Consider the following 27997-nt stretch of genomic DNA (forward strand, 5'->3'; position numbering starts at 1 on the left):
ATTCAGATTCCTGGAAAGGCTGTTGAAGTTCAGTTTGGGGTTTTCTATACCACTTCAGGCAACTAAGCTAAACTCCATGCAACTTTTCAGGAACTCCCTTTGCTTTGAGATCTGGGTGGACTTGTCTGGACCTTACAAAGGGTATCAGGTACTAGATGCATGTTGACTGGAAAGATGGTTTTCTCGCCTGTGCGTGTTTATGGTAGTACTTATGGACAGAAATTTATAAACTACCCTCTTAAAGTTTTTAACTTTGATCTATTAAAGCAATTAATAGATTATTTCACATTTCTAAACCTAAATTCCATCCGTTTAATTCAAGAGTCCCTCATGGGTATCTACTATGTGCCAGGACTGGGATAAATGACTGGATGAAGGAACGAGTGCCGAATGAATCATGATTCGTACCCTTGGGTAGAACACAGACTAGCTGGAAACATGCGTACACACTCATAATAATACACAAAGTTGCAGATATAGGGAGGAGAACAAGACTCACCTTGCTTGAGGAGGTTGGAAAAGGCATACCAGAGGGGACAACCTTTGAATAGGACTTGAAGGGTGATTAGGAGATTTCTAGCTGGAGAAGGGGAGAAAAGGCAGAAAAGATGATCTGTAGAATTGGAGGAATGGCAGCTTGGATGGCAGTGACCAGCTCTGTGGATTGGCGGCTGGGTCATGCAGTCAACTAAAGGAACTGAGGTCAGGAAGGTACGGAAAGGCTGTTGGGCCTGGCGAGAGAGTTTAGACTTCATTCTGTAGGCAAGGCTAAGAGTAAGAAGTACTCCTGGAAGAGGCAGAGTGAAAGCATTTAACCAAGGACTAAACCTGAAATGAGCAGGGGTGTCAGACATTTCCAATTTTAAGAGTCCTTTCAGGTTCAAGGTTCTCTGATTTTGTGAATGATCTGAAGTGTTATAGCATGTCATAAGCAGACAGACATAATGAAAATGAAGGAGAAATAAGCCCATGATTAAGGATGATCATGTAGTTTTTACACATGCCAGAAAGAAGGAAGAACTTTTCAGATCAGATTTGGTTGGCATCAGTTTTTTCCAGCAACCAGAAGAACTTCTGAAACACGGATTCAAACTGGGAATGCAATGCAGATGTTGTTGGCCAGACAGAGAAGAAGGAAAGAGATGATCTTTCATCTCTTCAAAGGCAGTGTGGGCTCCCAGCTCAGAGGACACCTTTGCCAGGGGTTCAAAATAGCACTGCATGCAAGCTCAGGCGGCCTGAGTCAGCTTGGAGGAGAGAGCTCAGGAGACTGGACATAAGCAAGTGTCTAACCTTGACTCACAACCTAAAATCTCAGCATCCCTTATTTTACAGCCCTGGCACCTGCTACCTATCTGTGCCTTTTGTTTTGTTCTTGTTGTTCTTTCCACTATACTCTGTGTTCCCTGAGGGCAAGGAGAGCATATACACAGCTTTAGAGACGTTCCCCCACTCCACTCAATATAATTGGTATGTAATAGATGCTTAAAACAATTTCATGACCTACGAAATGAAGGAGAATGCTTTTATGTCGAGGCCCTTGGTCAGTTTTGTCTCGTGCTCAGCTGTTAGTTAAGGGATCAAAGTAGAGGATGCTGATCTGCTCTTGCTACTTATTCCCAGTCTATCAATCTGCCAAAACATCCGTCTTGCCACGTGTACCCCAGGGTCTGTGATCAGTGAGCTCTGAGCCCCGAGCCCTGATGATCTGATTGGAGTTATTGTAAAGGTAGTTCCCTAAGACAGTGTCGGCATCTTTGTCTAGACAGGCATTTCTCATGACCATTTGGTTCCTGAAAACCGAGCACTTTCAATACGTCTTAATGTTTCCAAATGGGCTATTTGATGATCTGCTCTGGGCTACTTACAGGCAGAATTTAGAGGATATGTCTCAATTTCAGGATCATTCTTAGCTCCTTTATTCTTTTCATTTTTCTATTAAAATGGTTGCATTTGCCGTTTTCAGTTAGTAAACATCTACTTGTCTAAGACCTACACAGTACTTAGAGAACAAATTACAAGTGATTTTATTATTCATTTCTACAATAAATGTTATTATCAATGGAAGAGACCACATGTTGAGTAAAATATTATTGTAGAAGGGAGTCCGATAGTAAAACTGAAACACTTGTAAAGATATTTCTAACTCAACCAGTTAGTATTAAAAGAAGGAAGAAATCAAATTATGGAAATGTAGTTTACTACAAATTGTCTGGAAGAGAGATATTTATAACTTATAACATATGGTATACAGTATAAACCTATAAACCCCAAATGGAGGCTAGCAGAGGTCCCTTGAGGCTACTAACGAGCTTTGAGAAACCTAGGAAATGTCATCGATATAAATCTCTGCAGGTAGAATATTGATTAGAAAACTTTAAGCTGAATGTCACTTCCAGGTTTAAATGAAACCTGGGTAGTTCTTATAGGCCCCAAATCACCAGGAAAACCTAGGATTTCTTGACAATAAGTCCTGTATTTAAAGAAGAATGAGCCTTTGAAATCACAGTGGCTGCCCTTCTAATCCCTCTACCTGGCTCTCCGCCATGAGGTTCCTAGGTAGTGACTGTGACCTGCAGAATGTGTCCCTGCTGCGTTTCTTGTAGCCCTCATCATTGGTAGTTGCCCTGGCAGCCACACGAGCGCTCAGAATAGTCTCGTTTGCTGTAGTAAGGATCGTGTTGTCAGTAGTCATGAGAGTGAGCAGGTATCGAGTCCTTGCTGAATACCCGAGAGTGTGCTAAGTGCTTTTCACGGCTTTCCTCTGAATCATCACCACGACTCGTGCAAGTGTCCTATTACTGTCCCTACTTTACCTATGCCAAGGAGAGGCTGTGTCCCTCATCCTGCAGGAAGCTCACACAGCCAGTAATGCAGAGCCAGGATTTGGCCCAGCTGGTCATGCTCCAAGTGCTGGGCCATAAGCAGCCACTCCAGGCTGAGCGTCTCCCGGGTGAAGTCCCAGGTACACGTTGGGCGTTGCGAGTATAGAGCTCTGGTGCCAAGTTCCCCTTGGGGCCGATGCTGTGTCCTCACTCAGAGGGAATGCAGCTGCTCCTTTGTCAGGACCCTTTAGCTTGGCTCTACGGACAGTTTCTTTCTGTACGAACTTAAACCTCTAATAGGAAGAAAAGTCATTTTTTCTTTCACCGCCAAGAGGTTTTTTTTTTTTTTTTCTTCTAAATCCTATTTAGAAATATTTAACAGTTATTCTTTTCTTTTTCTTTAATTCCAAACAACTGACTGATCTTTGGTCCTTCTTGTCTTCTTCTTCTTCTGATTTTTGAAACTTGAAGGGTTATATTTTCCAAAGAAATTGAGAGTCTGCCCCTATTTATTCACCTCATTACCAGCAGCCATTAGGTGTAAGATAGAAAATACCAACTGCATCTTCAGGCTCTTGCAATGGGGGTTATTTCAACCTCTTTCTATTTTACTGGACTTCAGGTAGAGAATTTCTGAATTGAAGTCAATGTAAATCATATACATCAGATCCCATGAGGTAGGAAGCAGGCAGCCGTTCCCACTGACAGAAACGGAGAAGTCAAGTGCTCACATGTTGACCCTTCCCAGTTCGGAAGAGGGTTTAAATTCCGTCCTCATAGCTCCATGCCTAGTGAGATCACCAGGCAGATTCCAGGAGCCTGATTGGGTGTCCTAAACCCAAACTCACGTGCCTTCAGCAGCCTGGCAGGCACAGTCACTGAGTGAGGTGGGCCAAGAATGAGATAATAAATGTCCCCTGACCCTCATCCTCAGTGATGGGACACCAGGAAATGTGAGAGCACGTGGCCCTCTGAGGAGGCAGGCACTCCAACCCAGCTCATTATTGCCACCAAAAACACAGGCCTATGGTTGCCAGAACCGTGCCCCCTCCACGCCCCTGCCCCCTCCACGCCCCCGCCCCCTGCCCCCCGCCCCTGCCAGAGCAGCGGGACATGCAGATATTCATGTGATTGAAGTTTCCTGACTTTGGAACATTGACTGCCAATCCAAATCTAAAAGCCAGTGCTGATCGAGAACTGGGCCCAAGGAAAGCCCACCCGTGGACAGTGGGCAGTGAGGGCTGACTGTCTGCCATCTCCTTCCTAAACCTTCAGGCCTGACTATGGTTTTGCAGCTTCGATCTCACTTGGAATTTAGGGCTTTTTCTCTCCCTAGCTCTACCATCTAAGGAAGGCCTAAAGAAAGCTTAATTTACCATGTAAAATTCAGTGACTTCACTTAGTTTCTCCTGTTGTTGTCTTTTTCTGTTTGTTTGTTTGTTTCTTTACTTTATGATTACTAGGAATATAATTATGCTTAAAATTCCATCCAAAGATTCATAAAGCAACTTGAATACCTTCATATAATGTTATTATTCTTACCAAATATTATTGAAAGTAATACTACCAAAGCTATTGTAGAACATTTAAGTTCATCAATATAAAAAAGCAAATTGATAAACTTAATATGTAAGATTTGATAGCATAAAATTGCGCAAATTTTATGCATTAAGAACTAAGTTAAATGACAAAGAAAAATGGGAGTACTTTCTTTTAGCAAATATAATAGACAAAGCATTAACAGCCTTGCTTTAAAAAGTTCTTACACATCAATGAGGAAAACAATAAGCCTCCTATAGATAACTGAACAAAAGAAATGAACAGACAATTCACAAAAGAGGAAAATAACTAATTAAGGAACATATGGAGAAACGATTCAACCTCGCTAGTAATTAAAGAAATGCAAATTGAACAACAAATGTTACAATTCCCAGTGCAGACAAGAGTGCGGTGACACAGGTACCTCTATGCACTGCTGATAGACAAGGTGGAAAGCCTTGTAGGTTAGCAATTAGTTAATGTAAATCAAGAGTCCCCTTCTGTTAAGCAAATACTGAGCTCCTCCTCTGTGCTAAGAATTGGTGTGTACAGATGACAATGGTCCACCCTTACTCTCGGTGAGTGAGTGAGTGAGTGAGTGTATCCTGTGCAGAAGAGACCCAGGTAATTCCGTCACTTGGTGTTCAGTGGCAGAAGCATCCACAGCATGAGGCAAATGCCGGAGTTAGGCCATAGCTCAGCCTGGAGGGTTTGGAAGGATTATTTGAAGAAATGACCCTGAGCTGAGTCTTAAAGGGTGACTAGAATTTAGCTGGATGAAGAAGAGCAATGAGGAAGAAAAGAAGGGTAGGCAGCGTCTGCAAAAGGATGTCAGCAGGAAGGTGGGAACTGCTGCCACACTGAGCGTGAGGCAGAGAGCCCGACAGGAAGCTGCGTGAGGTGTAGAGCAGGGAAAGGACCCAGGCAGATGGGTACTTTTTTAATTCTGCAGAGAAGTCACTGTGGTTTAGCCTTCTAATTTAAAGTGTAAGAGATGAAAACAAACAACCCAATTAAAAATTGGGCAAAGGACTTGAATAGACACTTCTCCGAAGAAGATACACAAACAGCCAATCAGCACATGAAGAGATGCTCAACATTACTAGTCTTTAGAGAAATGCAAATGGAAACCACGATGAGATACCACTTCATATTCACTAGAATGACAAATATTTTTGTAAAGTAAAATAACAAATGTTAGTGAGTATTTAGAGAAATTTGAAGTGTTGCTCATCGTTGGTAGGAATGTAAAATAGTAATACCACTGTGGAAAACAATTCGCAGTTCCTCAAAAGGCTACACTTACGACCTGACCCAGAAACTCCGCTTCTAGGTGTATGCCCAAAAGAATGGAAAGCAGGGACTCAAACAGATACTTGTATGCCCGGGCACATGGCAACGTTATTCACAGTAGCTGAAAAGTGGAAAACAACGCTACTATTCATCGGCTAATGAAAAGGTAAACTAAATGAGGTATATACATCCAACTGAATATTATCTAACCTTAAAAAGGAGACACATGCTATAACATAGGTAAACCTTAGAAAAATTACGCTAAGTGAAATAAGCCAATCACAAAAGAACAAATACTGCGTGACCGCACTTATGTGAGGTGCCTGGAGCAGTCAAATTCAGACAGAAGGTGGAATAGGGGCTAACAGGTTGCTGAGAAACTCAGCAAAGAAGGAGAATTTGGGGTCAAAGAATAAGGTGTCCGTACATGTCGGTGAACCACCCCTCCAGAGAGACTGCCATATTGGAAGGAGCAGGAGGACAACTTTATTATAGCAAAACGTGGGAAACACTTAATTGTCTAAACTAAAGAAATAGTTTAAATGTGATGTTCACTTATTGGAATATTATACAGGTATTTAGGTATTTTTGCAAAGCCTACATAAGAGAATAGAAAAATGGTTATGACATTATGTTAAGTGAGAGAGCAAGTAAAAAAGTACACTTATTATAATAATACATTTTTTAAATCCTATGGAGGAACAACAAAAAAATGGAAGTTTGAGTAATAGATCTATACGTTGTTTCCTCTTACCATTTTTTTTCTAAATTGCATTTAATGTGTATACAATGTTTATAACAAAAGAAAAACAATTTCACTGGGAAAGCATGATTTGTTTCTATATATTAAGGCTGTTATTGAAATTTAGTTTCACATTGAAAATAGGTCTTTAAGTAAGCACCCCTAGTAATGAAGCTCATATTTCAATTTTCTGCTTGAAAATTTTTTAGATACAAAGTCACCTTCGTGACTCTTATCTATATATTCAAAGATTGGAGCTGAGAGTTTTTTTCTGTGTGGTGTGGAATCAGCAGCAAGATCAACAGACATTATTTCCCAAAGGAAATCAATCTAACAGGACTCTGGGAGACACAGCTCCATGTTACCTAAACAGAGCCCAGCTGCTCTGGGAAGGCCACAGTCCAGGGAACGGCCCTAAGTGTTCAGTCATTTGCATGGACTCACTAGACCCTGGGCTCCCAGTCTACACCACCTTGAGGTAATAAGCACATTGACTGATGTCTCTGAGCCTCAATTTCCTCATCTAAAAAGTGGATATAATAATCTGATGCCCACCCTGTTGGGTTGTTGGAAAATCAGATGCAGTGAGCCTTGTAAAATGTGAACCCGGTGCCCATGACTTATAGTCACTCATTAAACGTTGGCCGTCGTTACTGTTGTTATCATCCTCCAGCTCACTCACTGCTTTTAAAGAACTGCCAGGCGCCGGGAGTGATAGTAATTCAGGGGGAGGGGCCCTGGCTTTGGAGTTCAATGACCCGGGTTGTCTAGGGGCTGAAGGGTTTACTCTCTCGGTGGCCTAGGGCCAGACACTGAAGTGCAGCGCAGCGCTGTCCAAGGGAAGTGTAACATGACCCAAAATGTCACTTTGGATTTTCTAGAAACCCCATTGCAGAAAGTAAAAAGAAACAGGTGAACTTAATTTTAGTAACGTATTTTATTTAACCCAATATATCTAACATAATCATTTTAATATGTGATAAATATTTTAAAAATTCATAAAATACTGTCTTTTTAAGACTAAATCTTTGAAAGCTACTGTGCATTTTATACTTAAAGTATCTTTCAACTTGGAGGCTAAAATTTTAGCTGCAATATTTTATCTGTATTTCATAAAGTGTATAGTTGAAACATTAGATTCACATGCCCAAGCTGTTCCAAACATATTATTCTGATAACTAAATCGTGTTTCAGTTTTTAAATTTAAATTAATTTAAAGTTAAATACAATGAAGGGTTTGGTTTCTCAGTTGCATCAACCATGTTTCAAGTACTCAGTAGCCCCATGTGGCCAGTGGCTGCTGTATTAGACACAGTTACAAGGGGAGGTAACATCTATTTCACCGAGTCGTTACAAGATTGTTTGTACGAGAGAGTTATAAATCATGAAATGCTGTCCAAATAGATTACTTCTCCCAGAGCCATCCAGCTAATGAGAGGTGGCTAGGGAACCAGAATTAGGCCAGTGTGATTTCCATATATGGACATTTGAAATTTGAACAATACTCAGTGAGCCTTCCAATTCTTTTAACTGTGATCCACAGTGAGGGACGTGTCTTTCATAACACCATGGTGCACACACGTGTGTACAGTAGATTAGCTGCCATTATTTCCCAAAGGAAAATGCCAACGTGGGTATTTTAAATTTCACTTTATTTTTTTCTCCTCCTGATCCCCTCCTTCTCCTTCTCCTCCTTTTTATTTAATGCCGGCCATGACCCACTAAACTGATTTCATGGCCCGCTAATGGGTTCCGAACCGCAATTTGAAAAACAGTGACCTTAAGAGTCTAAACACTGGAGTGTTTTAAAAATTGATTTGTTTTGCATTGCAAATAACACCTCTCTATAAGCTACCAGTCTGTTCAAAAAGGGAAAATGTTTCCCCAATATATATAAGAAGAATGATACTATTTTGGACAAGATACAAGGAAACAAGCAAATTAGCCATTTGTTGTTTTTGTTGTTGTTGTCTTTAAGTATTATTTCTTTATCCTTTCACAAAGGAAGCACTGCCCCTGTCATTGTGTTAGGCACTAGACAGCTGGCCCAAGACAGACAAGATCCCTGATCACAGAGCATCAGCTGCAAAACAACAAAAGTCCTTGCTACAATGGCTCGGTCAAGTAAAGACCTTGGGTGTTTTGTTTCACTTTTCCTGTAAAAAGACCAGAGACAGGCAGCGGTGCGGATGTCCAACACCATTAGTGCCTCAACTCTTGCTTCTGTCCCACATGCCCATGCTTGTTTGTCACTCGTGGTCACAAGGCAGCTGCCACATCTCCGGGCAGGATGCTCGCGCTCTAGGCAAGGAGAAGAGAAGCAGAGAGGGGAAGCTTTCTCCAAATTTTTCAGATAAAACACAGGATCTCTGGTTAAATGTGAGTTTCAGAAAAACAACAAATAATGTTTTTAGTATTATTTGTCCTGAAAAAAGTATTCATTATTCATCTGAAATTCCCACTTAATGAGTGTCCTGTGTTTTATTTGCTGACTTTGGCAACCCCACGAGCACAGTTCTGCTCAGATGTCATTGGCCAGATTTGTGGTAGGTGGCCACTCCCGTCTATAAGGAAGTTCTTTTGGATCAAATCATTGTTTATCTTCCAATCTCAATAAACGGGAAAGGCAAAGAGAAGGAAGTTAGTCAGAAAGTTGAGTGAGCCAACCTATGGCGTCAGCTATGGGTCAGTTCCCTTCTGATCTTCCTTGTAAATTATAGTAAGGAATTTACATTTCAATCCATGATCAATGGGAAATCATTGAAGAGTTTAGAACAAGGGAGTGACTGTAAATTATAATTAAGAAGATGGCTACAGCTGCTGTGTGCGGAATAGGGGGGGCGGGGTAGGAGAAGGGAGAGAGTAAGTGAGAAGTGGGAAGATCGGTTGGAGGAAGCCCAGGTAGTCCTAGCACCTTTGGGAACTCAGCCTAGACACCTTGCTCTGCCCTGCGGCACATGCCTCACCTCCCTGCAGGTGAGTTTCCTGTTCTGAAAAACAAAGAGTTGGGAGGGGCGGCGTTTTAGTCCTCCATTCGACAGTCCCTTGGCCTCCCCCACCCCCCATCTTCCGCTGCAGGGCTCAGTTGTCAGTGTTTTGTTCTCTTTCTTCAGCAGTGGGGGGTCTGAGAGCCTGGTGCGTGGAATATCAGAGTTTATTGTTTACAAGGCTGCGATCCTGTGAGGCTCCCACAAGGAATACATTGTTTCTGTTTCCTTCCATTTCTTGGCTTTGCCTTTTATTTAAAAATTGCTTTTTAACATTTTTAATTTAAGAAAATCAATAAAATTCACCAAAAAGATAATAAAATCTGCTACCTCTTAGCAAAATTTTAAAAATGACATGGAAGATTTTTATACCCTGACATCTGAGAATTAAAGCAAAAATTGAGCAATCCGATTCCAGAGCTAAGAACCTACGTGAAACACGGAAAACTTGGTTTCGTGCTTCTTTCTCTCCAAAGTGGATTTTGTTACATCAAAGGCACTCTGGTCTCCTAACTGCCTTCCCTCCGCTGCCTGCAGCAGACGCTGTTATCGCCTCCCTCTGGGCTCTCATTGAATTACATTGGTTGTTTAGTTTTCATTTGGCTTCTTTCTCCCTCTTGTCAGATCAAGTGCTTTTCTATTTTCCTTGAGGATTACCAAAATGAGCTCTTAGGGGAAAAAAGGATTTCTCAGCACTTTAGCTTCTGTTTCCTTCTATTTATTTGCTTTGCCTTTTATGACTTTTTTTTTTTTTGCTGACACCCCAGGACACACATGCAGTATGTAGAGGTTATTGGCTTTTTCCTTTCTTTTCCTAAATAAAATCTGTTGGGTAAACACACACGCACAAACAAAAACCTATGTGTCTTCCCCCCAAAAGGTTTATTCTTTTTAACACGGTCAGAGACCCTGTACCTATACATACACAGTTGAACAGCATGGGGGTTGGGGCGCCAACCTTCCGCGCAGTCAGAAGTCCATGTATGACGGCCGTGGGCCCTGTGCAGACATGGATTCCCAACCACAGGGTTTGACCCTAGAGCAGGGGTGTCAAACTCATTTTCACCAGTGGCCGCGTTGGCCTCACAGTTGCCTTCAAAAGGCCTGATGGTGCCGGGCCAGATAAAACAAGGTGGAGCGCTGGACGTGGCCCGAGGGCCTTGTGTCTGCCACCTGTGCCCTAGAGCAAGGAGGGTTCGAACTGCGCAGCCCACAGAACTGAGCCTGAAAACAACTGGTCGACTGAAAACAACTCCCTGTATAGGTAGGTGGGCCTGTGCAGTTCAAACCCGTGTTGTTCAGTGGTCAACTGTAAATACGTGTGTGTGTATGTATGTAATAGATGTAGCTATATATATGCAAACACACAAATATACATGTGTTTACTATGCACACACGCAAGCATAGATATGTTTTACCATTCCTGGGGCACTCTTGCCTCTGAGAGGTAATTTACAGAATGCCACCAGACATGCAAATGTACTACTACTTTAGGCTACAACTGAACTCATTATGTTAAGATTAATAATACTGTCAAGAAAAATACACTCCCTCCACCTCCCTTTCCTCCCTTAATGAACACACTTGGTTTTTCTAATCATCTGATCTCAAACACTGATACCATTTCTCTTCAAAGTGCTTCCCAAAGAGGGTGCAGAAAAACAATAAGTGGGAGTCCTGGTAGAAGAGGGTCGCTGAGCTAATTCCAAGTATTTGGCATCATGGCAGAGTGAGGCAGGCAGTGAACAGCGTAGGACCGGGACCAGAGACGCCAGGCCCTAGCGTAGCTCAGCTACCCGGGCGTTCTTTTCCCCTCGCTGGACTGAATGTCCTCGCCTGCACGGTAAAGAGGTGGCACTAAATGATCACCAAGAGCTCTAGGTCTTTGAAGTTCTGGAGTCCTGGGTTATTCCAAAGCATTCCAGTGACGGTGATTCCACCTGCTCCTTCCTATAAATTTCAAAATTCTGCTCTCAAATCTAACACCCGTGTTGAGGCTACATAGGGAGTAGAATTAGAACTAGTGAAATATACAATAAGGGAACTCTTTCAGTGACCCCAGTTTGATCTGGCCACTTCATACGGCCACATGAACAGAGGAGACCCTCCAATCCTGCCCAGCCACTGGTGACCATGCTGAAGCCCATTTGTGATGTTCAAGGGAGGACTAGTATGCCTGGGTCCTACCTGCCCAGACCTTAGTCTGTGACCTCTGGGGACAGTCACATGGGCGGGCATGAGACCTCCCGGGCCTGTTCCTCAGAGCTGTGAGGGTGCAGAGAAAGGAAAGTGACGGTGGGGCAACTGGGGACCAAAACCACAGGATGTTTGCCTGGAAACATTGTGGATTTCTCTCACAGGCGGGCAGGGACCAGGCTTCCCACTGCACAGGGGCGGATACCTTGCTTCCAATCCCAGACCCAGCACTAACCTGCAGCGTGAACTCAGCCAGGTCCTCCAAGTGCAGCAAGGACCTTGCTGGGTGACCGCCATGTTTGTGTCTGTCTCTGACATTTCCAAAGTCAGATATGGAATGTAGCATTTTTACGTTGCCTCGGGTAGAAAGACCAAAGCAGTAACTCAGAGGAGCCTTTCCAAAAGCACTATTCTGCCATGAGGAGCGTAGTTCCTGCTAAGAGGACAGTTTGAAAGTCAGACAAACAGAGAAGACATAAGATTTAAGAGATGATATGAATGTAGATATAATATAGAGATATTATTCCCCCTCTAGAATGTCGTTTCTTCTTCATGATATTTTCTTCCTTTCTTACTTTCTGCAAATGGTCTCTAGAGCAGAAATAGATTAGAGGAGGGTTTCCGAAGCATATTACATGGCACATTATACATAATGGCAAAAAGAGTTCTGTGCTTAAAGGAGTTGGGGAAATCTTCATTTTGTATTCCACTCTTGAAGACGTACAACTCTCATTGGCATATTAAGGTTTTCAGAAGTCCTGCAGTAAAAGAGCCCGTTTATTTTTGTTTAACCCAGTAATCCTCAAACTTGCTTGATCCCAGAGCTTTCTCATAATACCCCTTAACACCTTGCAGGGCTGGTGTTCCGTGGAGAATTGCTCCCTGACCCCGCCTCTAGTGGTGGAGGCCTGTGTGCGTCACACTGCACTCCTTCGGTCCATATTCCAGCCCATTAAACTTCTGCTGCTCCCTAGGTTCCACCTGATATGAATGGCATTATGATCACTTGAATAAGTGATAGCTTACAGTAATGATCTAACAGGCTAATTGCAATATATACAATTAGCCAATAGTGCCAGAATCATGTGTGATTTATTGAGATGGCAATCTGTCCATTCAGGGTTTTGTTTATTCAGATTCTCACTCAGAGAATGATTAAGAGCCTTCTGGTTCTGAATGGTGGATTGAGCACACATTTGTCTCCTCTCCTGCAATCCCACTAAAGTGATAATAAAGGATTTAGTGGAGGAATAAATTCTGAATCGTAAACAGAACAGGTAGGGAGCCATGAGTGATATCTAGGGCAAAAACAAGAGATGGAAGCTCTCCATGGAGCAAATATAGTCACCATAGCTGCAAAGACCCACAAGGGGGTTAGAGCAGAGGAGGGAGCCCGTCTGCTGGGAGGCACCACGGGACTACTGATAAATCTCCTGCAGAAGGAAGTATGAGACTGAGGAGGAAGAAATTCCTCTGTGGTGTTATTAACCCATATGGTCTCCAGCCCCTTTTCAATACCGTTTTTCAGGCTAAAAGATAGCAGGATGCTTAACCACAGGGGAAAGACAAAGGGAGATCTTTTGTAAAAATCCAAGTGAACTGGAAGAACTAGGGCTGCTCCTATGTGAACTCAAAGAACTAGAGAAGGGCAGTCATGCCCAGAGTGACATATCCATTATGCTGGCATTGGAGAGCAGGCACCTATAAAATGGCCTGTCCCTGACCTTTGCCATCAGGCCGATTCTGGCATAGAGAAGAAGCATAGCCTATGTACATAGAAGTTCTACCAGCATTCCTAGTCTCTCCTATGAAAATATAAGGGACTGGTCCAGGATCATCCAACATATGGTTAAAAAACAAAATTCAACTGAGAAAATTTTAATCTTACTGGCTTTGTTCAATGATTTATGACTGGGCAGCATCTCCTCTAGCAAATAGGAAGGGCCTCCAAGAGGCTGTACAAAACGAAAGACTTTTATATTCAGAAGGGAGCGGGACAAGGCAGTTACACTAGCAAAAAGTGGATTGGTTGTAGCAAGGTCATCTTCCTTTAGGAGACAGCAGCGTCTATCAGACAGCTGACCTCATTAGTGCTGACCAGAGAATTCCAGGTTGGCTAGTTTAAGATTCCATTCCTGGGAGAGGCTAAAACTGGAATTAAGGTAGGTATTAATTCTCAGGTTGGTGATATGGGGCTTTGTACAATTGACTCCACTTTGGGCCTGTTGTCTTTTTTTCCTGACAACATTAAGAGCCCAGAAGCATGAAAATGAAATATCAACATAAAAAATTGACATCAGAGGAAACAAAGATAAATTGGGTAAAAGGTTACTTATATGATAAAGCTCTTCAGAAAGATTCAAGACTGAGAAGACGGGTGGGGAATGAAAATATCAGATAAACAATAAAACACACTTATCAAAGATGAAAGAGACGTGTATTTCTGATTAAAAGAGCCCATCAAATGCCACGTAGGAATTCCCATAGAGATCCGTACCTAGATATGGTATACTGAAGTTTCAGCACCGCAGTGTTAAAGGAAGATCCTGACAGCTTCCAACGAGAAAAAAAACAGACTGACTACAAAGAAATTAACAATAAAAACCACCTCAGACTTCTCAGGCACTGATGCTAAGCAACAATAAAGCTGGGCATTCACATTTCTACAGCATAATTCCTAATCTAGAAACTGTGGCCAGCAAAGCTACCAACCAAGTGTGAAGGCAAAGTAAAAATATTTGAGATATTCAAAAAACCCACAGAGAAGTTTCCCCCTGAAGAAGTGTCCTCAGGATGGTGGGACTAATGGAAGCGTCCCAGTGAAAAGAAGTTCCAGGATAATATAGCTGTACCGGAGGCCCAGAAAGCAAAGGTTACAAATTAAAACAGGAAGTCAGTGACTTCCAAAAGATGTGAAAGATCTTCAAGGGGTATATAGAAGTGGTAGTGATATGGTCAGATAGGCAAATAGAAAATAAATAAAAGAGAGGAAGGAAAGAAGATAGAAAATAGAGAAAAGCAATTAGAGAATTCTAGAAAAACAAACTGTGCAAGAAAGTCCTGAGTCAAATACTCGGCAAATCAAAATATAGCACAATTTTGAAAAGTGGCTGTGTGTGCGCGTATATGAGAGAGAGAGAGGGAGGGAGGGAGGGGGAGAGAGAGAGAGAGAGAGAGAGAGAGGGAGAGAGAGAGTATTCATTTGATCGTGATACTGGAAACATTCTCCATGGAGGGGATGTATCATTAGACCTGTAGAGAAGATTATAAATCCAACCTTGTTCACCGCAGTGCACAAATATACAGTCATCAGTATAAAAGATTTGCTTATTGATCTTCAGTGTTTAGAATCAACTTGCAAACAAAACACAAAACTTAATCATCCGTATACAGCCTTGACAATGGAAAGGAAAGGCGCGGCTGACTTGGGGAGCGGACGTGGGAGAGGAAAAGTGCAGACAGAGGCAGAAAGACTAATGGCTTCATCTTCCGGTGAGGAGAGTGAGGTGGTGCTGTCTGAAGCTGATGGAGCCAGTAATAAATTTGCCATGTAAAATTAAAAAGGTGAGTAATAAAAGAGTAAAAAGGGATTTAAAAAATCAAGTATTAGAAGGGGGACAGCATCATTCTTCTTACTGTACGATCAGTGGAAGGAACTAAATTTGTTGGACCCACAAACACTATGATCATAATATGTAGAGTCATGAGGCAAAAGAAATTAGAAATCTTTCTTTATGTTTTAATAGTTCATTTTTATTGTATTTTTTTCCATTACCATTTATCCCCCCTCTACCCACCCTCCTTCCTGCCCCCTCAGCCCCCCATAACCACCACACTGCTGCCATTTTTTGAGACTTCGTGAGAGGAGCATCATTTGGGGATAGTTTTCTTTTAATTATTATTATTATTAGTCATTCTGAACAATTTTATTTATTGCCATGTGTGTATATTACTCTGGTTTTTAAAAGTCACTGAACACCCACCTGTGGTAAGCGTTGTGTTATACCAGACAGTCAGCAGCGGTACCAGCCTTACCACAGAAGTGTCTGCAGAAACAAATGGCGCGAGGACAGGTGACCCAGATGCGTGTGTATAAGTTGGAAGTGAGGGAGCGGAGCAGGGAATCACGGTTCACAGAGTATTTGGCCAGTTGACTGAAACTCTTGGTACAGAACCCCCAGAGAGGTGAATTAGGAGAAGTCTTTAGGACTTGGGGGCTTGGAGACTTGACAGGGTTCCCTTAGATTAATAATATTCTAGGCAGGCACATAGAATGACTGACAGGTTGGGGCTGTAGGGTCCTTAGAGAGACTCTAGCCAGCCCTTTCATTTCACAAACAAAGGAAATTCGGTAGTGGCAGAGCTAGGGCTCAGATCCCATCCTTCTGATCCCAAGTACAGTGATGAATAAAGGATTTCTAGATTAAGACACCCCTCGAAGCAAGAAATCACCGTTTACCACTTACCTACTAAGAGCCAGGACCTATTCTGGCCACTTTATGCGTATTATTTAATTTAATCTCCACAAAAGCCATAGCAGGTAAGCTATACCCATACTGTATTTGAGCAAACTAAGGTTTAAAGAGCTTAAATAATTTGTCGAAAGCCTAGAGCTGGATAGAGACAGAGCCTGGATATGAAAGGGTCTGACCTTAAGGCTCACGGCCTTTGGTTTCTGGCCTGTAATTTGAGCCCTGCTGGCTGAGATGAGAGCAACACATCCCTGTATTGGTGACGAAAGGTAAAAATAATAACTATTTCATATTTAATCATTGGACACATCAACACAATCCAATAATAAGGAAAACATGACCTAATCCTAGCACTGTATGAACGCAGCTTTTGATCCTCTCCATTCCCCCGCGGCCTACAATGGGGGAAGGTCTGTGAGCGGCCAGGCCTTCCTTCTTAATTAAAAGGGACCCGGGAGCCTTCACACAGCCCCAGGCTATCCTGAGCAAAACAAACAGGAAACAGAAAAGAGAGAGAGGAGAGGTAAATTCTCACTGACTTTAAAAGATTTATACTGACAATATCCCAAGGAGTTTATGAAATGTATTCTTTTTCTTTTTCTTTCTTCTTTTTTTTTTTTTTTTGGTTGAGGGACACTGCTGATGGAGAGATAGCTCTCAACAACAGAGTTTCATTGAAAATACTTTAACTTCAGTCTCTTATTGATAGTCCAGTTGCACCAAATAAAATTCCTCTAAACATCGTCTCACATATTAGAAGTGGAGAAACCATCCATCTTGCAGTCAGCTTTGAAAGAGCCCTGTTACTGAGGTGCTGGATCACAAGGACTGAATTTGCATGTTCCCACGCCCACCGGGAGGAACAGTGGGGCAGGAAGGTCCTAAGTCCCAGCATCTTCAGCTTCCTGTTCTCCTGCTGGAACTTGAATTTTCCAGGGGTGTGTGCGTGTGTCTGCATGTGTCTGTGTGCACGTGAGCACACGCATGTAATCTGTCTGAGCAGGGTAACACCTCCTGTATTTTCCCACGTTCTTTCCTTCAGAAGCCCCCAAATTGGTTTCAGTTCGACTTTCCATCAATTTGGATACATCAGAGCAAGATCTCAGACCAGGGCACCTTATGTGTGACATGTGTGGGTTTATCTTAACCCCAGACCATGCCGCCAAAGTGCCTGGAGCAAGAGTCCGTCCCATGGGTGTTTCCCAGCTCTCACCTGCTCTGGACAGGCACACCCTAGTCTAGTACAGTGTTGGAAACCCCAGTCAGCCCCAGAGTCTGTTCCCAGCACAGTGACTCTGCCTGAAACAGTAACTTACCAATCACATCGTGCCTACATTCAGTCGCATCCTTGTTGAGAGAGGACTGCTGGGGTAGGATGAGGCTGAGTCACTGCTGATCCCCCTTTGCCCCCACTGTGCCAGATTAATCTTCCTGAAGCACCTCCCTGATGATGTCACTGTCCTGCTCAGAAACCTTTTCTGGCTGCCTATTGTCCACAAAATAAAGCTTAACATCTCCAGCCCGGAATAAAAATTCTGTATGGTCTGGTCCCACACCCATCACCCTAGCCTTTCTTATTTCCCAGCTTCTCTTCATGCACTCCGCTCTGCAGTCGGACGCCACGGCACACTTTCTGCATGCCCGCACATGCCTCTCAACTCCTGCACGGTGGATTCTGCCAGCACCTTTGTTCTTCTTGCCCTTTAAGACCCAGCTCCAAGGTCATCTTCTCTATGAATCTTCCCAATTGAACTGAATGTCTCCCTCCTGGAGCCTCCCGAAGTGCATTCCCTGTATGTGTCATGACTCTGGCACCTCTACTTTTGATTGTAGTTATTGCAGACCTCTCCACACCTCTCCAGATCAGACGTGCCTTGAAGGTCAGAGCTGCGTCTCGTCCATGTCTGTGTCCCCAGGGCAGAGCCAGGGCCTGATATTTGCTTGTAGGCACACAGTAAATGACATCTGAGGGCAGAAAGGAGTGCATAAGGAAGCCAGTGGACAAATCGGTTTGATTCAGCACCCACGTGCCTGTCTTTCTCCTTCCCCATCCATCTGAATTCCTGTGCTACACAACTGGGCCACAGGCCACCTTGGTCATGTTTCAGGATAAAGGACACAGTGGGACGATGAGAAAGGCAGAAGGAAATCAGCACTGGTTAGGAGTCCAGAGACCTGGAGTCTGGTCTGGACTTTCAGTTGAAGAAGACTTCGAACAAGTCATTTTTCCATTCTGATCTCGTCTGCTTTCATAGAAAAACAAGGGCGTTACATGACATGATCGGTGAGTCCTTTTTAATTCAGAGTCTGTGATTCTAATCCTTTTATTTTACCTCACGTCCATGACAAGAATGTCTCTCCCATTGTAAAACAGGGTAATAATGTAGATTATCTACTGAGGGTTGTAGAACACTTTTCAAAGGCCCATGTACCCTGCTAAAACTTTCTAACAATTACAGAGGGTTCCATTCCCAGTACTGACCCATGTCCCCCATCCAGCTCAGAAATAGTCTTGGGCTGACCTCATCCTGATTTTAATCAGAAGTCAAACTTTCCTACTTCCAGGATATTACGGATCTCCAGTCTCAACACAATACCTTCTCCTTGGAAACTGCTTTGCTTCTCCTAGGAAGCCCCCCTCCCACCCTGTTTTTCTTTTATCTGCATCATTCTCTATTGCAGGCTGCTAGTTCATTTGCCTACTTGGTAAATTGAGTTATCTGGAGGAGACTAATTTGAGGTGCGGGGGATGTGGAGAATGGTAAAAGGCTGAGCACTCATTAGCTGGTTCCCACTGGAAGCGTTAGGGATCTTGTTGGAACAGCTGCCACTGCAAGAGAAGCAGCGTCCAATGGTCCCAAAATTCAATGCAGAAGCGTGGCCAGTAAAGTTAATGCATCAGGAGGGATGCTCTGCTTTTATGCTGACAGTAATCCCATGAATGTGAGTTTCTTGCAGGTCACTTGGCCAGTGCTACTGGAAGTAGGGTGGGCTCGCCCCAGAGGGACACTCTGCCACAGGCACGGCACCAAGGGGGTTTGCAGGGCTTTCTTTGTGGAGACCAGTTGCAAATTCACATGACTCACAGACTCAAAAGCAGATATGAATCTTAAGGGATTACTAAATTCAACCAACCCTTCTCACCCTATTTTATAAACAGAAAATTGAATCCTGAGAAAGTCAGTGCTTTGTCCAAGATCACTCAGCTAGTAAACAAGGAGCAGGAGCCGTGATCCTAACTACTACATAGTAAGTGACCCAAGTACTTCCTTTCCAAGCCACTCACTCTCAAGGCAAACCCTGAACCAGTCATGACTATGTGGGAGCCTAGAGCCAACCCATCCGTTACTGGGAAACACTGAATTGTCCAACAGTTGTGAATTGTGTCTCGCTTTGACTTGAATGTGATACGGAGAACTCAGGTCAGCTCTGATTTAAACTGTGACTTGTAGGACTGTCTGAGATACCCAGAATGTCCTGGTTTGTGGGGGTGAGGTACCCTGCGTTGGTATTTACAAGATGGCACTGACGTCCTGGCTTTACTTTTGGCACATTTTTGGAAAGAGTGACTCTATCAGGCTGTCCCCTAGACCAGAATGTGGATCTGTAAGAATGTCTTAGCACCTGGGTTGGTTTCTGACTCTGGGCACTCTTTGGGGATTAGGTAATATGCACTCGTCTTCCCCTGTTTCCTATGGGACTTCGTGAATTGGGCCTATTGGCTGGCAAAGAATCTGTGAGCTGTCATCTCTACTTTAACTTAGAAGGCAGTTGAAATCAAATAATTGGTTATGTAATAGGGTGCCTCCTCCCTACTTAAAACTTGGTGAAGTACTGTCCATGCTCATCTCACATACCCCTTGCAACCACCCTTTGAAATAGATGTTTTCATTTCCGTTTTATAGGTGAAGAACCTGAGACTCAGGGACATAAAGCTAGTAAGCAGGGGCGCTAAGGTGAGAACCTTGGTCTGCCTAATTATAAAGTGCTCTCCTCAGTCACCGTTCTCTTACAAAGACAACCTAACAGAGGGGGAAGAGGGCTGGGGTGTGCAAGGAAGGTGATAAAGACCTCCAGCGTTGCAGACTTTGATGCCACTGGTCTCTAAATCCCACCACAGAGCTCCTGTGGGTGCACCGGTCTGGACACACCTGCAGAGTCATGTTCCCTGTCTCTCTGCAGGCTCCTTCCTCCTCCTGAACACCTCAGCGAACTCCAAACACACCATCCTGAGCCCGTGGATGAGGAGCAGCAGCGAGCACTGCAGGCTGGCTGTCTCCGTGCACAGGCACCTGCAGCCTTCCGGGAGGTACGCCGCCCAGCTGCTGCCCCACAACGAGGCTGGAAGAGAGATCCTCCTGGTACCCACTCCGGGGAAGCATGGGTAAGTTTTTTTCCCATTCCAAAATTCAGCATATCAAAGGCAATTTGGCTTTGGGCTGCAAATTTCCAGAGTCTGTGACATCTACTTAAAACTCAAAATTGCCCTTTAATGGGTAGGGACCAGATTGAACCATAACTGCTCATTTTCCCTGGACAGTGTCTCAGGCACTGTTCTGTGGAGCCCTCTGGCTGGCCAAGCTGGTGGCCCTTCCAGAGGCCAGAGAACCAGCTGGCAGAGTGGATATTTAATGAGTGGGTATTCATTTCCCAAAATCCAGATGGAGCCAAGAAGAGAACAGCCAAGGGGAGTGTTAAAAGGCCAAAATGAAAGTAATTTAATATGCTGGAAACTGGGTTGTACCAGCAGAATTTTGGCGGGAAGGCAAAGAGCAAACTATTGTAGCCACCCAAGCAGGTCCTCCAGGAGTGTGGGACCCCAGAGCAGAACTGGTCAGGGAGACCACAACAGCATCAATTCAACAGAGTTTGGAACAACCTGTGTTCTAGAACATCGAAGGCTTACACAACACAGAAGTCACACCCAGTACTCATGTCAGTGAGCTATTCTGTGCTTCCAGAAGATACTCACCTGCTTACTTAGTGATCCCTTGTGCCTCTCGAAGTGGTGACATTAGGAAGCCAACTTGAACCAGGGCGTCTCTGTGCCTGCTTTTTTTCTCATTCCATAGGTGTAAATACCATTGTAAGACCCCAGTTTTGAATGGCCCCAGATCTGATTACTTCATAATCAATAAGAATGAGAGATCCTTCTTTAGGCATGTTTTTAGGAGAAAGATCTCTAGTTTTTAGCTAAGCTCAGAGTTATCTTCTCTAAGAAAATACCTTGCAGAGGGTCCCATCTGAACAATGATGTTACCCATCCTCCACCTCCATGATGTGCTGGGTTGGGGAAGGGGGATTCTGCCTGCTGCTTTTTCAGTAAAGCTATGTGGCCTCCTTAGTAATCCACCCCACTCCCCTGCTGACCTGTCTACATTTAGTTGTGTTTCAAAAAACTACAAGCGGCTACAATCCCAGCAGGAATGAAATCTTGGCTTCAAGAAGGATGCTGTCCCCGTACATAAACTCATATCCATCTTTTGTCTCTGAAATGCCTTCTGGGGCTGGCTGGGAGACCCCAGCCACCTAGCTCCTCTTGCTCTCTTTATCAGAAGGCAGGAATGTTGGCTGTCGGGCTGCCCATTGTTTTGAATGAGCTGTGTGCTCTGGGCCAAGCCTCCCTCCAGCATGGCCTCCCTTTCTTGTGAGAAGTCCAGGCAGTAAGGCCACTGATCCATGGGTGGGGCTGGTGGTGGCCTCAGCTGCTGTGCCATCCTATAGGCATTTGCCCAGCCTTGTGGGCTGTTTGTTCTGACTCCTGCCCCGCAAGCCTGACAGAGACCAGAGGGGGCCGCTCAGAGCTCCTGGGACTTCAGGGCATCAATCTGTTGAGGTGCTGGGTCAGGGAGTGGGGGGACTCACTGATGTTGCAGGGGAAAGTGGAGTGGGGGGTCTCCCTGAGATGTCAGCTGGGAATGTGTGTGAGTGTGAGAGGAAGAGTGCCAGAGCGATTTCAGCACTTCCTGAGCAGCAGAGCCCAGTCCCGGCATGGTCCCGTCAGTGTGATGGCATGGGGGATTGCAGCACGCCTTACCCCCTTCCTCTTCCGATGCTCCCAACTGCCAAGTCAGCTCCCATTTAACCGATGGGAAAACAGCCAGAGAGACAAAATGGGACGTGATATGGCCCCAAATGGACCCCAGGTCTTCCCGTTCCTCATCGGTGCTCTTTCTAGGAAACCCATAGCCTCTCAGCAGGCACTCAGAGGAAGGGTGGCATCAAGAAATAGCCTCAAGACAGATGAGCCCAGGGGGTATGTGATGGCAGTGTCCCCCCACATGTGCTGAAAACAGGGAGATGGGCTTCCTCAGAGGCTGCCATGGCCACCTGTCTCCAGGTCCCCCCCACAATGGCCAGTGCATGTTCTTCCCATGATGACTCTCCCATCACCAGAACTGGCTGATCCCTGGAAGGTGGGAGTTGCAGTGGGAGAATGGGAACAGGGGTGCAAGGGCAAGGCCCTGAACTTGATGGCTTTGCCTGGGGCTGCCTTACCCTGACAGGATCTCTGCCTCAGGCTGGGCTCTGTGCATCAGGTACACGGATGCTGTCCCCGAGCCCTGCCGGAGCCGTCTTGGAGTCTGGTGATGAGCAGGCATGATTCCAAATTTAAATTAGAGGTGGCTGAGCCAGCCTCCCTGCCTCCAACAAGATCAGTGCGGTGAGGACGGAGGGGCAGCTGAAGGGGCGCTCCGTAGACTGCTCTGCTGCGTGGAGGGGTTCTGCCGTGCTGGGCGTTTTGGCAAGCTGCAGGACACAGGCACTCTCCCAGCCGTGCAGAGAGCTCTGGGTATTTGCGGAGAGCTGGATCTGGGCTGCTCAGTCCTGGCATTATTGACAGCTAGGGCCAGACAATTCTTTCTGTGGACATTGTCCTGTGCATGGTCCCTAGCCAGCTTCCCAGGCCTCTACCCATGAGATGCCAGTACTGGTTGTGACCAAAAAAATGTCTCCGGACATTGCCAGATGTCCCCTGGGGTACAAAAGTCATCCGCATTGAGAACCACTGAAATAACCAGAGCGTTGTGGAGCTGGGAAGAACCGTGGGATCTACCTTGTTCAACTTCATCATTTCATGAATGTGGGACCTGAGGCCCAGGAGAAGGAATGGGCTTGCTCCATGTCACATGAGGTGTGTCAGTGTTGACAGGCAAGTGTCTTGAGCCCTACACTCATGTGCGTGTGCCAACCACTATACTAAGTCCTGTCTTACAAAGATATGTAACGCCCAGTCCCTCGAATAATAATAACTATCGCTAACACTTATTAAGCACTTCCTAGAGCTGCTAGCCAGTCACTACTGTGCACTTTCCATGCACTTTCTTATCTAACACTCAACCACACAGGGAAGCAGGTGCTATTGTTATCTTTCATTTTATAGATGCGAAAATTCAGTGGCTGGACAGGGCGGAGGGAGTCTGAGCTAACTAGCCTGACTTCAGGCTGCTTGTACCCATGGCTGCAAAAGTTCAATTAATCTACAGTAGCACAGCAGAAAAAAATTGTTATGCTGTGAATCAAAGCCCTGAATGCAAGTCATAGTTCTCTATTCAATCATCAGTTCAATGAACAGTCATTTATTGGCTGTCTTCTATTTATTAGAGGCACAAGTAGAGGCACAAGAAATACAGAAGGCCAGCATTTGATGGTCCACCAAAGGATGTTCCATGAGAGAGCTCTATGACTTTAGGCAAATCCCATCCCCTCCCAAACCTCAGTTTCCCATCTGTACAGTAGGGATGATGCTGCTGGTCCTGTTCACGTGGTGCCGTGGGGTCAATTCAATAAAGGGTGTGAAGGGTTTTGCACCCTCTGAGCCGGATGCAGATGTAAGAAGCCATTAATACCTTAATTGGCTCTGCACTGCTCAGAATTTTGGCACAAAGGACTGAGACTTGTCTACTCTCCGATTATGGGTCAGTGTCAGTCTCAAAAATCCTTTGGTTTTGCGATCCTGGGCATTTTGCCCATATGGACACTCACCCCTTTCAACGTCAGAGATGCCCCCGACAGCACAGTCTTCAGTGTGGCAAGGGGGACACAGTGAAATCCTGGTGGTAAGCACGGTGATGATTACAAATGAGGCTAGCTTCTTCTCAGAACAGAACATGATGGTTTGGGGACCACTATTTGGAAAATGACATTCAGCGTTTATAGTAATGAGGCAGGAAGTTGTCATAGCAAAGTCAGCTGGGGAGAGCCTGACGCAAAGGAATGAGCTGAGGAATGACAAGTCAGAGAGGCCACCAAGGCCCCACAAGCCATGAGTCATGAGCAGGCAACATCAGGGGGATCAGCAGCCTGTTTGGAGGCACTGGAGATGGGAAGGCCGTCAGAGAATCCCAGCAGCTGCTCCCTTCCTTGTCTCAGAAAGCAGCAGCATGCATGAGGTCTAATGAATCACAGAGAGTGAGCACACGCCAGCCAAAATGTCCTGGCTTTGGCCAGGGTCTCCCAGGGCACAGATGATGATGATGAGTGCCCGGCCTGTTCATCTGCTCATCTGGCCAGCCAGAATGGCACGGAAATAAGGAAGCAGAAAAATGGGATGTCAAATGGCCCAGCCCCACTGGCCACAGAATCCATCAGGCATAGGCTAGGGCATCTTAACCAGACATTAGAAGCCACAAAGTCCCCATGAATTAAATGAACATGATAATAGCTATTTAATATGGTGAGTTGTGAAATGGCATAGGAAAATGGCCAACAATTTGCCCAATTGTAGTAGACATTTAATACATGCTAGATTCTCTCCAGTTCATACATTTGTTTAACAACCATGGGTGTTGTGCACCTACCATATAACAGGTGCTGGGAATACACAGTTGCAAACAACACAGACACGGCTTTCAGGAGCATCCAGACCAATAAGGAACACACAGGCAAAATAGCAACAGCACATGCTTGTGCAGACGTTTTTAAGTTGGGTCCCAGGGATATTAAAAAGCTAAGCTAAGACCACTGGCCAGCAGGCCAGCACAGGAAGCCCGGCCCCTGCTTCTGCCTCCTACACTTCTCGCCTTTGTGCGGAAACGTGGTTTGGAAAGAGCAGTCCAGCAGCTGGGCAGTGTGAAGTCAGTGTGAAGTCGGTGTCTTCTTGGACTCAGAAACACAAGCCCAAGGGCTGGTGGTGTTTCTGGCTGCAGAAGTGACTCTCCAGGGCCGCTTCCAGGACATCCGTCACAAGCGTTTCTTCTCTGAGCAAACGCTTTCTCCCGCAGCCTTGGGTATCTGGGGACTTTATTATGTGTGACCAGCACTCCGCAGTGTGTGGAGGGAAGAATTGGGCCCTGAGGGGATAGAAGTTGCCAATCATTTGAATTACTAATACTTGAAAAGATGTTTTAGCTGTTCATCGCCTTAACCATTCGGCCACCTCGTCCCTAGAAAAGATGATTTAAACCTAAAGGATTTGGTGGTACCCAGGCTTGAACCAAGATGAACTGTCAGGACCATTTCATAGCACAGACAAGGCTCATTCCAGAGGGTGGCAGGGAAATGAGAGTATTCTCAGCACAAAGCTTGACCTTTCTGCAGGGTCTTAGGCCCTATACTGAGAGGAGACTTGAGTTCCATTTTTCCCAGTTGATTTCCTGATGGGGACAGGGAGGGGAGGGGTGGGAACCGAGCCTGGAGGCAGGATGTGATGTGACGAAGGTCAGAGTGCACACTCCTGGCACGGTCAGGACTCATGCCCACGCTGACCCTCAGGAGCCCGGCCGTCCTGTGCTCTGTCTCCCGGCTGAACAGCTGTGTCAAGAAGTCCTGGAACCTACTGCCCTTAGATTAAAATCTGCAGGCGACCTTCCCAAGTAAAGAAAAACCAATGTCAGTGTGTTTGTCAACCAGTCACTTCTGAGCAAAGATCCCAGCTGTAAAACCAGGAACAGTTCTAATGGGAGACCTGCCAAAGTAATCTAACCCAAAGTCCTTTAACCCAGAGGGTGCCAGGCGGTGCAGTTTCAGTCTTCGTTTGACTGCTAATCTGCAGCGTGGTTGTGGAACCACCACAGCCCTTCCCAGCCTTAGCTTCTTACCTAGAAGGGAGCTCCCAGCTGCACTCTGCTCCCTTCCTTTATCCTGCGATATCAGCAGCCTCGCCTCCGGTTGCCACTCAGGACTGGGATAGCAGGACATGACTTTCCCTGCCCCAGGCTCCTGCTCTTTGGCCTACCCCTCCCCTCCCATGCTGGCAAACAGCACAGTTACCCATCACTGACCTCCAGAGACTTTCTGCCACTAATGTACAGAATGCAGAATTTTCCTGTAAATAGACCAGGTCTCAGCAGGCTGAGCGAGGAACAGGCTCAGGATAGGGCAACATGGAAAGATGCCACAACAAATTTGCTTCTGAAAAGATGCCTGACTGCCTTTGTCAAGTTACATGGGGTCAACTCCAGTTGGCCCAGAGCAATGCGGCAAACCTGGCCAGTGTAGGGAAATCAAAAACCGATGGCCTCCAACACTGCCCAGCCCAAGTTCTCCTTGCATCCTGCCTACATGGTACACGGATCAGAAATAAAAAAGGTGATCATTTACTGGAATTGATGCCCTGGAGTGGCAGTGTCACGGTGATTTAATTTCAGGCCCAGCATTTTCTCACTTTCAAAGTCATTGATGGTGTCAGCTTTTCCCTTTTCCCCCTCGGTCTGGATAACACGCTGATAAATATACAATAAGGGCTTTAATGTTCGGGTGATTTACACTAAAAAGAGAAAGCCATTCAAAGGCTTTAAAGATAATTTTTTAAAGCCTTAAACTCACACTCAGGCTTGTCAAGGGTGTATTTCCCAGGCACAGGAACAGTTGGGAAGCCAGGAGTTCTCTGAGCATAGTGCGGCCACCAGGCGTGGGTCCTCAGGGTGATGGGAGGCAGTTCCCACACAGCATGAGCTCAGGCAAGTCTTTGAATCTCTGTGAGTCTCAGTTTCCCTACCTGTAAAATGGTAAGAATTGGCCCACCCCACAGGGTTGTGGTGAGGATTACATTAGATAACACACAGAGTGGGTGCTAATTTGCTCCTCCCACCAGCGTCCTCCCTGGCTGCCCCTCCAAGAGGTCCAGGGCTGGCCTCCTCCAGGCTGCTCTGGGTAGAGGGGAGTGGGGGTGAAGAGAGCAGATTTAGTAATTTTACACCCCTCGTGCTTGTAGTAATCCCCTGTATTCCCTAAGTTGGACCCCAAGTCCTACCCCTACTGACTATGCCTGGATTTAACTGATTTCTCACCCCTGTGGGTAGTAATACTGAAACAACTACTAAAATGCTGGACCTCTCTAGAGCGCCTGGACTAGACGCCATTCATAGGGAAGTCCTTCAGCTCCAGGGGTACAAATCAGAACCACGCGTTTATATAAAAGTCATATGGCTGAGTGTCATCCCAAGTGATTCTGATTTTATTAGTCTTGAGAAGGAGCACGAGCATTGTATTTCAGAAAGTGTCACAGGGACTCTGGTATGCATCGACAAGTAAGAATCCCTCTAACATCTCAGCTTGAATTGGCTGATAACATAAGCTGGTAGCTTTCTTATATCCATTTACTAAATAGTAAGGGGAAAAGTGAAAAAGAAAGCTTGAAGAGGGACTTGACTGCAGGTGTGGAGAGTCATTTTTCTCCCTCACATAGGTGGACGGGTTACGACAAGGCTTTCCAACCCATGGCTGAACCTGTGTGTGCGGCCCCCAAGCTGGGGCGGCTGGAGTATATCTAAGGCCGTCTATGGGACTGGTCTCTCTACCCATAGCTCTACTCAGGACATGCTTGTTATTCTCTCTCCAAAAACACTGTGGCTTTCAAGGCCAGAGGGGCCTGAGAGGAACATCAAGTAGACTAGAGAGACACAGATCTTTCAGAACACAGGGAGCCTCCATCCACCCAACCAGGCATGCATGCATCCATCCATCCACCATCCATGTGTGTTCTTCAGAATGTCACGTGTT

General features: G+C 45.2%; 1 protein-coding gene across 1 annotated transcript in view; it reads left to right on the plus strand.

Moving 5' to 3' along the window:
• Window positions 1–27997, plus strand: part of ALK (ALK receptor tyrosine kinase) — a 630248-nt gene that overhangs the window by 316367 nt on the left and 285884 nt on the right. The window contains exon 4 of the mRNA XM_053924484.1: window positions 20237–20438. Coding sequence (XP_053780459.1) covers window positions 20237–20438 — 202 coding nt within the window. The remainder of the gene's footprint in view (window positions 1–20236; window positions 20439–27997) is intronic.

Source organism: Desmodus rotundus, chromosome 5, assembly GCF_022682495.2.
Source record: "Desmodus rotundus isolate HL8 chromosome 5, HLdesRot8A.1, whole genome shotgun sequence".
Lineage (NCBI taxonomy): Eukaryota > Metazoa > Chordata > Mammalia > Chiroptera > Phyllostomidae > Desmodus > Desmodus rotundus.